Here is an 18319-nt window from a genome sequence, read left to right on the forward strand (position 1 = left end):
GGATACAGCAAGGAGAAAATTCATTGCCTAAGTCTCTGAAATCTGGCTTTCAGTACACTGCCTGAAGCAAGCATATAGTTAAACCCTAATTTATTAACAGAGGCAAATAAGGTGTTTTGAGAGCTTGATTGTTGTCAGCCGCAAAGCTGAGACAGGAGGCAGCCCCTAACAAAAGCCCTCTGTATGGGAGCAGCCAGGTAAAAAGCAATAAACAAATTCCCCTGTGCCACCCTTCCAGTGTCACATAGAGGCAGCAGTGTTAGTACAGCCACAAAAAGCTGTGCAAAAGCTGAAGTTAGGCACAGACAGAAATGTCCTCTTCTAAGATTGTATCTTCTTCATGAGTCATGACAGCTGACTACTACCATGCTTGGTCACAGTCTAAAAATTATTTATGGGAGCTTCATTTCGAGTTAGGCAGGAATGAGGGGACCTCTTCACAACAGAAATATTTAATGATATTCTGGTAAATGCATTACTCCTGTAGGGCTGAACTTCAGCTGTTTACAACTTCCATTAGATTCACAGCACATTTGGTTTTAAACAACTCCTACAGCCATTTTGCATATCCCTAATACAAATTTCCATTTATTCCCTCATCCAAAACATGAGGCTAGCCATGGAAATACACAAACCTGATCATAGATACCTAGTATTGTAAAATACCATTATATTATATACCTTTGCTTCACAGTAATTCATGTTTTGATGTAAATTCTTAGATGACACCTTTACATACAAAGCTTATTTTGGCCCAACATGAAGTAACTGCCTCAATACAAAAGAGCTGGGGGCTGCTCCCAGCACAGATGTTCAGAAATCCCATCCCCACTCTGTACATCAATCTCCCACACAGATGTTTGTCCACCTCATGTTAAAGGAAAAAGTCCTCACCACCACTCTATGGGTGATCAAGGAGCAAAACTCAAAAGCTGTTCACATGTTTTTCTGTTCCAATTAAAGAAATTTAACCAAACATTAACATTTTCTCACAAAAGCTTTGCTCAGATGTACCCAGCTTGCTCCAGCAGTTCCCAACCCAATTGCAAACAGCTCCTATTTACAAACCTGATTAAAGTTTTCTGAATTTTGTTACCCTCCCTTTTAGCCCCAGTACAGTAATGTGGCTCTTGAAAGTTTCAAACAGGACCCAGACAATCAGCTCTGACCAGTGGCATTGTACCTATGGTCTCCAAACTGGGTGCACAAAGCAACCCATGGGGCTGGGGGGGAGAACATACTTTTTGCACTGCTCATAAGTAAAATAAAACATGCATTTTAAAGAAGTGATGCTTATTTCATCATTACATTTGTTATTTGGTGTGGTTTATAATGCATGCATCAGTACAGTAGCACATGTATATAATTTGTAAGTAAATAAATTGTTTACATATATATGTATCAGTACAGTAGTAAATGTATACAATTTGTAAGTAAACTTGTAAGTGTGTATATATATATATATATATATATATATATATATATATATATGAGGCCAGTGGTTTATTCTGTTTTCCCCCCATCCACCAATATCTGGGCTTTTCATTTTGGAAACTCCTCACTGGAAGTTGCTGGAGACTCAGGACATGCCTGGCTGTCTGTGGTGGTCGCTTCAGTCCCGGTGTGCATGGGCAGGTTTGATTTTTTGAACACCCAGAGGAGGTGGGCAAGATCCAGACCAACAGCTACATTTAGCAATGCAGAATTAATGATGTTCAGCTAAGGACAAGATGGGAAGAGGAGGGACGGCTCCGATTTCTGCGAGAACTCTGCAGACCCTCCCTGCCGTGCCCCCAGAGCAGGAGCTGATTTTCCCCGGGGGTGGAGCTGCTCTTAGCACGCCCAGGAAGTGCATTCCTGCCCGTCTGCCTGTGTAAACAGATTAGCCTCTCGCCGAGCCCGCAATTATAAAGGAATTTTTAAATAAGTATTTTGCCCAAGGTGCAGAACTACCTGCAGAATTTAAAACCTGCGGTTGCTGGGAGGTTCATCCATCCTGCTGGGATGCTCCAGCTGCTTTGGCACAGACGAGTCATCCCCAGGCTCCATCTACCTCCCCTGAAGCCCCTCTGCTGGCATGCAGCTCACCCCTGCTCCCACACAGCCCCAAACATCTGCCCTGCTTCCCTGCTATTGCCAATCCGAGCAGAAAGAACAATTTTCCTATTCTGTCTGGTATAGGGTCCCTTACTGCCTGCATCCCCTTACGTTTCATTTACTGTAAGACACCACTCTTGCTCCTAAACTCCACTCCTAAGGACTGTGCTACACAGTGTGTGAAGTACTGGGACTAGGTTGGGTGTTCATCACCTTTAAAATATCTAAGATCATTTCAGGATTAATGGTAGTATGAAAAACCCTGAAATACAGCCCAGCATAGGGGCAGGGGGGAGCTTCAGAACACACACCCCCACCTCCCCCTATGGGAAGTGTAATCAGAAATAAATGCATCAGCACTAAATGGGTATATCTCAGGGGGGGGAAAACCCCTTCAGGGTTTTTTGGTTATAAAAAGTGACCATGCTGGTCAGCACAGGTCATTGTGCTTGTAGCTCAGGGCAGTTGCAGTGCCAGTGAGGTTCTCCCCACATCAGCTATGGCTTTGCAGGGAATGGCTCATATCGTCTCCAATTGCTTCTTGTTTCTCAAAATTAACCTCTAAAACCTTACAGATTCACCGTTTCAAAATGTGTCCAAATTTTTACTTTTTTTTCTTACTTTGCCTTTTGCAGGTAACTCCAGATCCCCTCTTTACTAGGTTCTCAGACCCCATCATTTGAAACCTACAAAAAAAGGAACCCTGCGTTTCTCCTGCTTTTCCACACACAGGGACACTGATGTTGAGGTGCTGGAGATGGGTGGTGGTAACTCAATTGCCTGTCAGCAGTCTGAGTGCACTGCTGCCACCCCATCCTCTGGCTGGGTGATGCTCTTCTGGTAACAGCCCAGGCTAGGGGTGTTTGTTCCCTTTTTCCTGGGCTTAGTATTCATTCTGGCACAGCTGGAAGGATGCAGATAGCTCCCATACCAGCTGACTGCCTCTCCAGTAGGTCTTTAATGGTAATATGTCTTCTAGTGACATCACTGCTCTTTCTGACACCACTCCTCATTCAAAAGCAAGGCCAGCAGTGCTAAAATACAAACAGTTTTGTAGAGCTGAGACTACAGAAGGTGAGATTCTGTACTGGCGCTGCAGGAAAGCACAGTGCAACTGCCCTTGTCACTCCTCCTCTGGTTCCTCAAACAGGAAAAATTCAGTCACACCAAGTCCATGGATATTTGTTACCCATTCCTTTGCTTCACTAAAATGCTATGACCACTTAATACATTATTCCATCCTTTCTGTCAAGGCCTCAGTTAAAACCCCAGAGGCTCTTTCAGCTGATGGCTTGGCACTACTGTGCCTCAGCCTGGTGATGTGACAGCTCAGGGCAGGAACTGTCCCACCAAGGGACACAAACAGCTCTGAACTTCTTCCCCAAAGAGCCATCACTGCAGGTGGCACAGCAGAGCCATTCCCTGAGGTGACAAGCTGCTGCAGAGTGGGGCTGTGTGAGATCACTGGGCCTTTCCCAGCCCCATCCCCACCATGGCTCACACAGGATAAAGACCCCAGCCAAGCACATTTGCCCTTTTGGAAGGCAGCATTGCTCACACTTCAGCTAAGAAGCTTTTTTTAAAATTTTATTTTACAGCCCTTTTCTATCATGTCAAAAGCACAAAAGACTTTTTATTCTTTACCCTAAAATCCATCTAAATTTAGAGGGGTCTTTCATTATGATGGGCCAGCAAGAGAAGTATGCAAAGAATTTTTACTGATTGACTTAAGGTCAGTAGCCCAGAAAGGGTGTCTGCAGCCTCCATGTAAGATATTGTTTTGATCCACTGGGCCTGAAAGGGAAGGTCAAGCTATATTTTATAGCTAACCTTAATCTCATGAGGGCTTCCTTTCTTACAGCCATCAAGTCTCATTATAAACATAATTATTACTTAGTAAAAAAGATTCAATTATTTATGCATATACAACCAACAACATATCAAACTCCTGTGAGGAAATAGCCTGAAGTTTTTATCCATATTTGGGAAGCTGGACTGCCCATCTGTCCACTGTGTATAACAGATCAATAAAGTTTCCTCTGGTCAGTAATGAACCAGCTATCACAGGCACACTGAAATTAGTTCTTCCTAAAGCAGCACTGATGTCTCTAAGCAACTGCGCCCAACAAGTCTGTCATATAAAATCACAGCTATTTTATAATTATTTTCAGCCAAACTATTTGTGCATCTCAGTCCCTTGGGAAGCATTTCCTTCCAGCTGAAAAGAAGAAACCTGTCATTTCTGGGTGCCTGCCCGCGGACAGGAGCCCTGCCGTGGCCTGGCCAGCCCTCAGGGCAGCTCGCTGGCCACGCTTTGGCCCGTGACTCACCGGGCTGCAATCCCTGCTGCCGGCACTCCCAGGCTGAGCCAGCCCCGGCTATTCTCCCTGAAAACAGCGATACTATTGCACAAAGGCCTTTGCTAAGGAGCAGCGTGGTTGCCCAAGAGCATTCCTCGCAATTAAACTTTCGAAATGGAGAGCTCCATTGAGGCGCCGGGCAGGGCTCACCCTGCTCGGCCCAGGCGCTGCAGCCTCCCCGCGCTGGAGTCACCCCATGCGGACTCCAATTGCGATGGCCCGAGGGATTCCCGCCGCTCCCTCGGTGCACAGCCCCAAACCCAGCGGCACAGCTGTCTGTCCCTGTGCTGGCATGGCCACCAGCCTAGGGAGCTGCAGGGAAGCAGAGCTGGAGGCACATACTTACCAGGACTGTGTGCATCCCTGTGTAGAGCCTGCTCAGGCACACCAACGTCGAGAACACAAACGCTGCTGCGAGGCCGAGCTCGAATGGATACTGTGAAAAGGGGAAAAATAATTAAATTCATCATTAAACCAAGCAGCTGGACTGACATAAGGATCTTGTGCTGGGAAGGGGCTCCTGAGCTCTGCTTTCCCCAGGAGATGAATGTGACCTGAGACAAGGTCCCCCTCAACCAACACTCAACACTGCTGGAAGGTCACTTCATCCTCTGCAAGGTCTGGTCTCACTGAGGAGACATCTGGGTATAGATGGTATTTGCAGAATCGTTCTCTACAATACCTATCTGCAAACCCCATGTTAGTGTTAAAGAGCTTAAGGAAAAAGGCATGTTGTACAAGGCATGGCTGAGGCAGCACTGCAGCCTGAGCTCAGCTAAGGGGACGGTGACAGCTGCAGAGTGTGACCAGGAGTGTGATCAATAGTCCTCGAGCAGCGGGCTGAGTGGGGAGAATCAATGTCTGGCCTGAAACCACAATCCAGCTATTAAAGCAGTCAGGACCACTCTTCCCCGTGACACTTAAAGGTTTAATTATCTTCTTATGAAGCTCGTTTTGCCTAATACCCTCTCTGAGTAGCCTAAAAACATGGGAAAAACCATTTAAATAAATCAACATTAAAAAATTTTAAAAAGCTCCATTTGGTAAAGAATAAGCTTAACATATTAGCCCTTAATTCACTCATTCAAACCCTGAAACTGAGTGGGCTGCTGGACTCCCTTCAGTGCGTAAGGGAGATTTTTCTTTAAAGAGTAAACCAATTCAAAATATAAATAAATGCAATTAATCAATCCAATTTGACACAAAGTCTCTATCTTCTGCCTGAGGCTCATGACTGACCAGGGTGGCCGCAGGTCAGCACAAAAATGCCTCTGTGGAAATTCTAAGCATAACAGCTCTCTTCTGACCCTTTCCTCTGGCATATTCCAGCCTGCTGAATAAAGAGCTCAGACCCAGCTGCAGATGTCACTCCCAGTTCATAAAACACTATTTTTCCTCATGTCTCTAAGCCTTTGGAGCATTTGCACCCACTTGACTCCTCCCTCAGCAGGCAGCCTGCAAGCTAGTCCAGATCAGTAATTGATGATTATTAGGGCATGTTGAGAAGATAGCAGCATAATGTACTGGGAGATTTTTCCATCTTAATAGAGGCAATTAAACCATTTAATTATTTGACAGCAGCTTTACAGTTTCATGGCAGTTTCCAGGAAGCACAAGACAGCCTGTGAAGAGCTGCATGTCCCTCTAGTCGCTTGTGGATTGAGGAGAAGGTGATGCTGACCAGGTCATCTTGGCAGCCCTGACACATGGGATGGATCTGGCTTCCAAATATATGACAATATTATTATATGACAAATATTCCCCCTTTGGCTCCTTGTCCCCATGTCACTGTCAAGCTGCCCTGACCAGTTACCACACATGGGTTTATCCTTTGAGAGAGCTGAGAAACATTCTTAAATACAATGCAGCCAGGAAGTTATTATTGCTAGAGTACAGGAAACACAGGCTTGGATTCATTAAATGTAATGAAAATAATCATCATGTAGAAATGAGTTTCCAGGAAATAAACATTTTAGGAAGATGATGAGGAAGAATGATGAGAGTTCCCCAAGCAGCCTGCAGCTCCTACAGTGCAGTGAAGTTGCTGTTACTCCTCTGACAAGCATGTTGTGTTACTCCTCTTCCCAATCATGTTGTGTGCTGTTAGTCTAACACAGGCTGGAGCCAGGGGATTTCCAGGAATGCTTTTCCTTTCATACAGAAACCATGTGACACAGAACTGCTTTGGTTTCCCTGGGAGCCAGCATGTCCCAGTGTGCAGCACTGACTTGATGGGCATGGGGTGAACACAAAATCCTGGCTGCCAGGCACCTTCCCTGCATGGTCAACCCACATGCAAAAACAGTGACCCCACCAAACTACAGCAGGGCAGTGCAGCCTGCCAGCAGCTCTGAGAGGAGTCCATGCACAAAAAAGGACATTTCCACTACATTTCTTTTCGTGTCTATTATTGACCAGCTACAGGTAAGCACAGAGAAGAATACACATGTGTGAAAATAAATACAGAACTCCTCTGGAAGTAGCAACATCTTTGGATTTGCAAGCTTTATGTGGCTTGCTGGAAGCAAGCCTTTTCTTTTCTTAATGTATTTTCTTTTTCTTCTTATGTTTTTTTTTCTTTTGGTACCCCTACCTTGTACTGGTTCATGGTTGCAATGAAGAAGGAGAAGGAGATGGCTGTAGCTGCCATGGCGTGGGTGGATGGCATCCCATACTCTGCATTCGTCCTCATCTCCAGCTTCACCACAGGTGGTGACAGGGGCCGAGGCCACTTCAGGATGTCCTTGGAGACCTGGCCTATGTACATCACTATCTGGGGACAGGAAAGGCCACAGGCTGTCAGTCAGCACAGGCAATCCCCATGCAGCCCACCCAAGAACCACTTGTATTTCTGTGCTTTTTCCTGCAGAATCCAGCCCTCCAAGCGGAGAATTTATCCCCTGAATTATTAAAGGGGTTTCCATTAGCTCAGCCAGCAAAGGAAGTGGCGGTTTTGCTGCACTCTGTGGTAACCTGAGCAGGAGTGGGACCAAAAGGAGGGTTGGCTGATGAGATTCAGCAATACAGGACACTGAGACAGACAGCTGGCTCCCACCCCATGGCAGAGAAGTTTAAGTTTCCTCCCTATCCCTTACAGCCCCTCTCCTGCAAAAAAAGCAGCCATAAGAGAAATTTTTCCACCCCACGTTCAAATCACAGCTGTGTCCAGCCCCACTCCCCCATTCCCAGCAGCTCCCAGTCACCCAGAGCTGCAGGAGCCCTGCTGGGACACAGCACCCCTGTGGTTATTAAATGACAGCCTCAGCATCCTCACAGAGGCAGCAGAGGGAAAACTGGACAGGCAACATGAGCTACCAGTTCTCCTGCCTTACTCCCCAGTAAAAGGCTTCTATTCCCTGCTTGGAACACCAGAGGTTTAAGCAAGGGCTGCATTAATTCACTCTAAAGCACAGCACCACAGTAATTTTAGGGGAAATGTCACATTCTCAGGTCAGCAAGAGAAGCAGAGGCAAGGGGCAATGCTGTCCAGCATCCCTGAGAGGTGCTGCCCATCCAGCCATGGGTATCCTTGGCTCCTCAGCACCCTCTTCCCAAAGGCAGTAGGCTCTCAGCATCCACAGTGAGGACATCTGAGAAGAGTTAACCAGGCTGTCCCTGTAGGATGTATTTGCTTTCTGTTGTAGCCCTCCTCCCTTTACATAATGTAGCCACATATAGGCAGGGGAGAGTTTTTAAAACAAAGCCAAGCAAACCTTTTTTCTTTTTTTTTTTTAGTACAAAAATCAGGTTAACTACCATGAAAGCTCAGTTGCTGTGTGAGACAGCTCACTCTTCTGCTTCTCATGCTTCCACCAGCAAAGGAGGGGGCTTAAAATAACATCCTTCCCTTGCTACTGGTGTTGGCCATATGCTGGAACAGCAACACAATCACCCACTGCCACATTTGTCACCAGGCACACTGCATCCCTCTCTCTCTCATCAGCCATTTAAAGAATGAATTCACATTAAAAGAAAGATGACAGGATTCAGGATTCACAAGTCAGGACCAGGAAAAAGCCAGTCATTCCTTCACCCTTCTCTCTACAGTACAGACATGCCAGAGAGTGCTAGACTTACAGCCAGCACCAGGGCCTGGAAAAGTGACTGCTGGTGCCTTTGCATCCTTTATCCCTCCCTTTATCATGTGAATCACATCACTGCCTCATTATCAGCAGGTGGCACACACCTGGCTGCTCCTGTGGACACACACAGCACAGGCAAGGCAGTGAACACCCTGCCCCACACTGTGCACAGTAAACAAAGGCTCAAGGAACAAACATCTTTTAAAAACCTACTGTGTGGGTTTATTTAGTTAATGCCTTCAGTTTCCAAATGGATGCAGGCACATGTTTGGAAGTTAATTAAATTCCAAGGTTGAAAGAAAAATTGCTCTCTCAGGCAGAACATAAAACATTGAGGCTGCCATTTGTGATACCATCTGAGAGGCAAGGTAGGATGAGCCAGTTTATCAGCACTCCTCTATAATAATGACTTCCACTTGTGGAAGTATTATTAGCACTAGAACATAAGAGCATTGCAGAAAAGGAAATGAGTCATCTCAAAAATGAAGGCTATGCTAGGACTCCTGTGATGGTGAAAAACAGACTGAATGTTGGAGGTGGGATGGGTAAGTGAAAATATCAGGCATCCTCACAACACCCTCCCCTTCCTGGCATCCCGGATTAAAGTCTGGCCCTTCTACTTTTTGGAAACAAATTGTATAGGCAGTAAGGAGAGGTGAGACGACTTTCATAGAACATGCAGGGGACTCCAGAATATGCCCACACTAAGCACTGATCTCTGAAGCACCAGACCTTTGCCTTTAGCTCATTTGGGTACCGTGCACATGACTTTACACACATTATCCTGAATTATGGCACTTGTGGGCGGGGTGAAACACCCCCCAGCAGCTGAACTGGCAGGCTGCCCGAGAGAATGAACAGCAGGTGCACATTGCTAAAGGCCACCCTGCACAGGTGGGGCTGCAGGGGCTGGGGGGCACAGCTCTGTGCAGGCTTGCAGGGGCTGCAGGGGCACAGCTCTGCCCAGGCTCTTTGCCCACAGCACAGCAAAGCAAACAGAGCTCCTGGTAGAGTTGCCTGGCCCAGGCAGTGGGTGCCCTCCCTGCAGACAGCCCCGTGCAGGAGTGGCACTAGTGGGACCCAGTGGGCAGTGCCCACCCCTGCCCTTCTCTCATGCACATCCATGTTTTCCCAATGCGGTGGAAATGGCTCTGAACTCCACCGGGTTAAATCCTTAAAAAATTTAAGCAGCAATAAAAACAAGCAAACAACCAAAAAAAATCCCAAAACTGTAAGCAACTTAAACCCAAGACCTTGCTCAGACTCTGCTGCCTACCACTACAGCTGGGCTGGCCTGTGCTAAGGGCAATAGCAACCCTTTACAGCAAGCCAGGACTCCAGGTGAAGCAAAGGCAAGGCTTTATTGCCACTTTGGGTGAAGAGCATTACATTTTACTACACAAAGGCAATTGGCAGTTGCTATAGCAGCAAGACAGCCTCTGTAGTCTTTTTCTGAGAGCTTCCTCTTCATTTGCTCTGAGTCATATATATGGTCTATCTCCAAAAATACTTCTTCACCTGAGCCTTTGCATCAGGATAAACAAGACAAACCTATCTTTGTATTTTAACAGATTTTGCTTTAGTGAACAGCTGCAGAACCAAATTTGAGGCATTAGCATCCACACAGGTGTGGATACCTCTTCATTTGTTCTAACATCTGCAGGAGATCCCTCTGGGGTGTGGGGCTGCTCTCCTCCTTCTGAGCATCTGAGTGCCATGAAGTGCCCTGTTTCCCTGACATTCCTATGCCTCTGGTGTGTAAGTCAACCATGTAAGAGGAGGTTTTTTCTCACCTGCAGGTGTTGTCTGGCATTTGCAATGGTTTCCCCTCACTCCTCACATGCATCACTCCCATGACAGGAAACAGGAGCTCTGGAGGCAGATTTACCACCACAGTGCAGACAGACACAACTAAGCCCTGTGCAGAGGTGTGGCAGCACTGCCACAGAGTGCAATTTCCCCTGTGGAAAATTCCTGTGGCAATTGCCCAGACTGCAGCCCTGGCAGGATGGAGAAAACATGCTCAGTGCTGCAGGTGGGCTGTGTGTGACATCCTCCTTCATCCCTGCCCTGCTACAACCCCTGCACAGGATGGACACGCCTGAGCCTCCCACTGGCCTGTGAAGGTCAGGAGGAGCAATTCTTTTTTTATTCTGTAATATTTCAGCTAACAGAGGGGAACCAAATCATATTTGTTTTCAGCTTCTGATTTTGCAGCTGTCCTTATCTTCATTATTGATCTGTTGAAAGGACAAGACAAAATTCTAGAGAAGACCCATGGTCAAATAGCATTGGCAATTTCTGCCCTGAGACTCACACTGTGGCAGCCTGACTTTGAATCTGCTGGTTTAGCTCCAAAATAGAAACTCTATAACTTGGCTCTAGAAACTCTGGTCTGCAGTAGTATATGTCATCTTCCCAGAAAGGAAATTTACAGTTTGAAAATTATGTTACTTTGGGTTTCTTTCACAAGCACTGTGCACTGATAGGAGTGACCAAGCATATTGAAGAAAAAAAAGAAAGATGCACTATTAATAAACATTTGCAGATTAGTCAAGCAGCAGTAAAGACTGCATGTGGTTGCTGAGGCAGGCGTGACTTTGATTTCTCATACAGAAATTAAGCCAAGCACCCAGCCTGCACTGTCCTGTTCTCAGCCTCCCCCTAGTGAAGTGACCAGACAAACACTGCAGCAGTTTCTGGCTGTGGCTGTGTCCCTCAGGCATCACTTGGTGCAGAGTGGAAGAGGAGCAGGGCAAGGAAAAGTCTGTCCTTGTGGAGGTAGTTCTCCTGCCCCCAGTCAATGCCAAGAGCTAAGGCTTGGCTCCAGGAAAGCACACCATGGAAGTCACTGAGCAACCCTGCTGGCCCCTTGCCCTGGCAGCAGCCCAGCTGGAGGAAGCCCTGCAGGGCAGAGGAGCCCCAGACAGCACCAGCCTGGGGCCCTAAGCCACCCTCAGACTGTGTCCTGCTCCCCAGCCCCCCCTGAAGCACCAGGCTGCTCCCCATGTGCCAACCCCAGCAGCAGAGATGGGACCCTCCTCGAGGCACACACACCTTGGCAGAGGGCAGCTGGCTCTCCTGGAGCCCCACACACCTTGGCAGAGGGCAGCTGGCTCTCCTGGAGCCCCACACACCTTGGCAGAGGGCAGCTGGCTCTCCTGGAACCCCACACACCTTGGCAGAGGGCAGCTGGCTCTCCTGGAACCCCACACACCTTGGCAGAGGGCAGCTGGCTCTCCTGGAGCTCCAGCACCTGCCATTTCCAGTGTGGTTGTTGCTTCCCAGAAAATACATCAACCTTGTGTTGGCTGCACAGGAGCTTTGTGTTTCCCAAGGGTTTGGCCCAAAGTCACATTCAGCTGGTGGGATGCTCAAACCCTTGGGCTGTCCCAGCCATGATGGCAACAGCAAATCCAACAGGCAGGCCTCCAGCCCACCAAGCAACACAGCATTCACAGCACAGGGCAGCAGGAGGCAGGGGGACAGGGAAGACACAGCATGGGCAGCTTCCAAAAAAGTTCTCTATCTATATATATAAAAAGAAGGAGGACTTTGTCTTAATTCAGGCTCCAGAAACACAAAACCAGAACCAGATTAGTAGAACCTTGAGCCTCCAGAAGCACAACCAGCCAACATCCTCACACATTCATTCTGTCTTTAAAAGAAGCCTTTAGACAAAATCTATAAGGTAGTTGACTGTCTTATAATAGGCTTAGAGAGGGAAATTTGGGTCCAGGCTCCTGGCAGCAGGGAAAAGTACTGTCACATTGATCTGGTTTGTTATCTAACATCTAAAGCTGTAAACTGTTACACCTAGAAGATCTATTGAAATACAAAAGGTTTCCAGTTGAAACTTCACCTTAAATGATTCAGAGCTTGTCTCAGTTATGAAAGCCTTATTGGCACTTTTTCTTCAAGGGTGGAGTACAGCTGCCAGCTCTTGCAAAATTCCCTTTCAATCAACACTTTATCAACTTGCACACACCATTTATTTTTGCATGCTGACATGTAGTTACTCATGTGCCTAAATACAGTTTTACATGTTCTTGTGCTGTGCAATATTTGGAGCTTGGCTTTCAAGTGACTGTGTTTGTCAGCAGCTCCAGGCTTGTTTCAGTGAAGTGTTGCAAAGGCATTAAAACTAACAAACATAAGAGTTGTTAAACCCAGAGTTTGCTTCCAAGGCTGTTTTCAATCACTGCGCAGCAATATCAGTGGCATCACAATTGCAGGTGAACTCCTGCTGGTTAGGAAACTCCTGGTTACCCTGAGAGGGAGTTCAGGGCTCATCACTGCTGAGTAACCAAGTGCTGACAGCCTTTAGAAAACTGTTCCTCAGAAAAGCAAGATGGAAAGCTGAGCTGCGATGGATTCAGACCCAGAGCCTGCTCAGATTGCTGCAGATGTCCCACCCCGTGCTGCTCAGGGAGCCCCGAGGGGCACACACAGCCTGGCATCACCAGACACCCAAACCCTGCCTCCCTTCAGAGGTGCCACCTAGTCCTGAGTCAGCACTTATCACTGTCACATGCCAAAAGCTCCCACACCTGCCCCAACAAAGTCCTTGCTGGCCAGCTCATATTTACATTGCATAAATTAAAGTTTTATAGGCTATGAAGGGGTGTGGCCTGAGGACAAAACACAGAAAAAGAGATTTCCAGGCATGCTGAAGAGCAAACTGAAACAGTAAGTATTTTTTCCAGGTCTCTGCCCTTGAAATTCCACACCAAAATAAAGATTTCAAACTTGAAGCAGTACAAAAAGTAAAAAGCAAACAAACAGAAATAAAGTGAGCTTTCACCTCTTGAGCTGAGTTGTGCAGTAAATTTAAAGTACATTTGGGGACTGTGTGAAGCTGTTTCTCATCTCTGCACTTCCTGGCTGAAATTGCAAGAGACACAGGCATCAAAGCCTTGCCTGTGCAGTTTCAAGAGTGTTTACTTCAAATTGCTGGAGAAGAGAAGCAAAGACACCAGGGGACCTTCATTACTGACTCAGCACCTTGCTCAGAGGTTTCATGCAGTTATTTCCTCCATCTGTTCACAAAGGTAAAGCCAAAGCCTGCATATATACCCTGAATCCTCAGGGGCAAGGCCCCATGGAAACACAACATGCTGCTTTAGGCTGCCAAAGCATCTGGATACAAAAAAACAGTCAGCATTTCCCACAGCCATCCACCTGAACAGAAAAGCACAAGCAGCTGGCTCTGGGGACCCAGGGCTGCAGAAGATATTTCTGGGTTCCAAGTCCACTCCTCTGCTGCTGCTGAAATAAACTCTTTATAATTTTTCTTTCTGCCCTTCACCCTTCTAGAGCTATTTCACAACCTTTGGCTTCAACTGAAATTATTTATGACTGCCTTATGCATGTTTCTTCTTGTGACTGTAGTTTTATTTTAAGAAGCTTCTTCCTTCCCATGGTTTTTGCAGTCAGCCCCATTCTCTCTCCAACTTCATTTTGCTAGGCATTTATCTAAGCTTTCAGTCTCTGCTCAGAAAATAGTGTGTTCTTTAATCATCCCTGGCCCTGCTCCAATTTGAAATTATCTTTCTCAAAAGGGGGTGACTGGCTCTGCATAAACTATTACAGATAAGATGGCAGGAAGTCTTTGTAAACACCATTAATGCTGCTTTAATTTTTAAGGGAAGAAACTCCCATGATTCATCCTGACCAACATTGTCATTTCCCACTTGCAGCAGAAACTCACAGTTTAAGTGGGAAACAGCCCAAAAGTACCACCCTCAGCACCCTCATTCTCCAGAGCCACTTATCCTGGCCAGCGGTGTCACCCTCTGTGTCACCATCATCCCTGCCAGCCATGTTCCCAGCATATCCACGTGCTTTGTCCCAGGCTCTTGAAAAAGCCATTGCTGGTGCACTCTCTCTCCCTGCTGAGGAGCTTCACTAACAACCTCTCCTCATCCTCAGCAACCCCTTTAAAGGAGAACTACTCCTGCCTTTCCCTTGGGGCTCTCCTTTGATACCAGCCCCTTTCCCCAGATGGATAAGAGCCTTCTGCAGAGCATGCCTGGGTCCTGCAATTATCCCTCCATGCTCTTCCCAGCCCTCCACTCACAGCTGTTGTCTGAGACTCTCAGGATGCCTGGATTTTTACTGTCATCTAGCACAGTTCTTAGCCACACATCATCATACATTCAGAAGCATTTCTTTAAAAATCCATCACAAAAACCTTCCAATTTAGATAAAAGCACAGCTCTGTGCCACTGACACCTTGGTGTTTCCCTTGCAGCTGAGACAAATGTCACATCCATGACCAAGGCATCTGGGGCCGGGCTGGACAGGGCTTGGAGCAGCCTGGTCTGGTGGAAGGTGTCCCTGCCCACAGCAGGGGGATGGAAACAGGTGATTTTTAAGGTGCTTTCCAAGCCAAGCCACTGTATGATTTTATGACTGTTAGATCAGCAGCAGCACTGTGAGTGCCACTCCCTGCTCACCTGCAGAGACCCTCCCAGCTGAGCATGCCACAGCATTGACACATGGCCTGCAAGGACATTTTTAGCCATTTCACAGTTACATACAATTAATCTTTTAAAAACACAGATTGTTGCAAGCCCATGCATTTAAAACAGTTTCCCCTTTTCAGTATAAAGTGCAGCTCCACAACTCAGTAAGAGAAAAATAATATTAATTATCATAATATCAGATGTTTGAATACTCTAAGTCAGACTAGGTCTGGCCAATACTCAGACGAACTCCTTGCAAGGAAAAGACAAAGCAAATATACAGAAATGCATGTAAAGTACTCCAAAGGCTCATTTTTTGAGCAATATGCAAACCCAGAAGGCAGTTACTACCAATTTTCATCTTCTGTAGCACATTTCCAGAAGCTGTAGGTGTACTCCTGGCCAAAACCTAGCTCTAGTTATACTGTGTCCACCTACTTCTAAATTTCATCTGCAAGTTATTTTTCATGTTCTCTTTATAAAATGTACTGACTAAAGTTATTGGCACAGAGCAACTGATGTATTCTGTCCAAGACCAGGTGTATTTGAAGCGTATGACTCAATTCAAGTTGTTTTTATTATTTCTTATGATATTATTTGGTCAAAAGACAAAATGTTATTAACCAGAACTGACTGGATCACAGAGAAGCTTCACTGTAAATAGATAAACTTGGATATCATATTTAAGTTTTTACCAAGATTCAGTTTCTTAAGTCGGTGTAGATTGATAGTAAAACCTTCAGGCTCTTGCACCTAGCAGAGATGCTCCCTACCTCCCTTCTCTGTTCTAAAATGGTTTTATTTGGGCAGCACTATCTGATCAATACCAAGATGAGCAATGGCAGTGACAAAACAGCCAGTCCTGGCCTGAAGTACCTGGTTATCTCCTGGTTTTCAGTGCTACAATGGAAATGCATTATTCTGGATACCCCAAACCCATGCTGAAGCAATGCTGAAGTCAGTTAAATTGTGAATGTTCTCTATTAATAAAAATCAATGCTTTCAAGCCTTAGACTTCAACAGACCATCTGATCTTTCCCCCGTCAAGTGACTGCAGAAACACCCGGCTTATTCCACTGCAGCCTGCATATCCCTTTACTACCAGGTTTATAGTAACTTCAACCAAGCCAGAACCATATGAAATTACACAGAAAAAATGAGAATAAGAGAAAGATTTCCTAAAGTGATGAAAAACAATCCCTGAAATACTATGATGCACTGGGAAGGAAGTGTTTCCCCAACTATTCTGTGCAAACTGTATCAAAAGCAGCTCAGTCAGTGATTGTGCTGAAAAAAAGTCAGCCCAAGATGTGGCAAAGATGAAGAAACCCTGAGTCAGATGATGCCTCTCGCCTCCTCTCTCATTATTGCAATGCCTTTTCTTCCTAAACATGAGCTGCACATGAATAGTGTTGGTGCTTCTTTGGTTTGAAAGGATTTTGTTCATTTGGAGGGTTGTTCTTGTTCTTAAATATTAAATTGCTGTGGATACAGAATTAAAGTTGAAATTAATCATAGAAATACTTACAGACCAAACAATTATCATTCTTCTAGACACAGAGTGATCTATATTCCAGTAGGTAAATGGAAGGAAAGTGATATAAAAAATCTCTTCACCCAAAGCAGCTGAAAACTTGAACAAGTAGTAGTAGAAGTAGTTCTTCACAATATACTTCTGTGTGCAACCCTGGAAATGAGAGAATGTTATTGTTTTAGTGAAGTAGAAAAATATAACAAACACTTAAAATATTATACAGTTCCCAGTCCTTAAACCAAACAGTTTGCTATAAGAAGGGTCAAGAAATGAAGTTCAGCTTTGGTACTAGAATGAAAGCTGTAGTGATAGCACAGCCACATTTCCCGCAGAGCAGAAATCCATTCAGACTAAGGCAGCAGTCACGAGGACAAAGCCTTCCAAGAGATGGGATCAGCCTTCCCTCCAGGGTAATCAGGTGTATTTCATAAAAGGTATTGACATGCTAAGTTTGAAATTTCAACATCAGTAGACAAAGCCACCACTGCTTTCACTGGAAATGCATCTTGAGGTGAAAAACTTAAACTGCGATTACTGAACTACTTCATTTAAAATTTGCCTCATTATAGTCCCTGCCATTTGCTGCCAGGTGCTGCTGACAGCAGCCCTCAACACTGAATTTTTCCAGGCACCTCCAGCCCTGTCCTGGGGGAATCTCACAGGATCACCCCACACAGAGGTGCCACAGCTGGAAGATTCAGCTCCTGCCTGGGCCTGGGCTCAGCAAGCACAGCTGCAGAGCAGGGCCAGGGCAGCACAAGGCTCTGAGTGGGCAGGGAAAAGAGCTGCACCTGCCACCAGCAGATTTCCACTCCAACATTTTAAGTAAACAGCCACAAGGTTGTCTTTTTAAGCATACCAGTAGATACATTGCAAAACAGCAACACTTTAGCGCTTCATTTATTCATTTTATTCTGCATGAAATTTCATTCGGTGTCTGGATTCGGTGGCTAGATTATTTCATTAGATGTACCCCACCTAACATGTTTCTCTCTTCCAAAAGGTGACACCCAGCCCTGCAGAGCTGGAAGCCACACAACAGCACACATTGCTTAGGCCATGATTTGGCCACTTCTTGAATATGTCTAGAAATGGTTTGCTGCTGCTGCTGCCATTTGGGACTAGGACACCGCAAAGAAACCTCACACTCTTAGCAGGAGCAACAGGCAAGTGAATCACATTTTGTAGGTACACCTGTCAGTCCAGGAAATAAGGAGATTAGATAGATAGATAGATAGACAGACAGACAGACAGACAAATAGGAGTTTTGATTCAGGGGAGAAGCTAAGGAACCAATCTAGTCTCACTCCATCCTCCCCCAAAATTAAAAATATCTACATTGGCTGTGTAAATACAAGATGAAAGAACTTCCTAAAGATGAGAACTGAGAAGGGACCATGAAGGTCTCAGCACAGACACACTAAGTTAAGATACAGCTTTGACATAAGCTTGTAAAACTCACCAAGTAGGAAAACTTATGCTTGGAGCTGGCTGTGTAACTAGTTTACTAAAGAGAAACTCTCACCCTGCATGCTAGTGAGAAAACAAAAATTGTCTAAGGAGTCTAGACATGCATTTGTGACTCACTGCAAAAGCCATTAGAAGCTCCAGTCTCTTCATCGGCTTTTAATGCAGAGATGAGGCAAACTGCACAGAGATGACAAAAGCAAGATGGAAAGAACTTGCATCCATTCAAGTACCATAAAAAATCCCACAACTTGAATTGATTTGTGCACCGATGAACAGAAAAGATGAGTCACCATTTTTGGAAATGCCAGG

The 18319-nt window shown here is 45.7% G+C and overlaps 1 protein-coding gene across 1 annotated transcript in view; it reads right to left on the minus strand.

Moving 5' to 3' along the window:
* SGPP2 (sphingosine-1-phosphate phosphatase 2) overlaps window positions 1-18319 on the minus strand; it is a 34800-nt gene that overhangs the window by 3976 nt on the left and 12505 nt on the right. The window contains exons 2-4 of the mRNA XM_059479333.1: window positions 16535-16693; window positions 7051-7230; window positions 4804-4893 (exon numbers count right to left, since the gene is read on the minus strand). Coding sequence (XP_059335316.1) covers window positions 4804-4893; window positions 7051-7230; window positions 16535-16693 — 429 coding nt within the window. The remainder of the gene's footprint in view (window positions 1-4803; window positions 4894-7050; window positions 7231-16534; window positions 16694-18319) is intronic.

Source organism: Ammospiza nelsoni, chromosome 10, assembly GCF_027579445.1.
Source record: "Ammospiza nelsoni isolate bAmmNel1 chromosome 10, bAmmNel1.pri, whole genome shotgun sequence".
NCBI lineage: Eukaryota > Metazoa > Chordata > Aves > Passeriformes > Passerellidae > Ammospiza > Ammospiza nelsoni.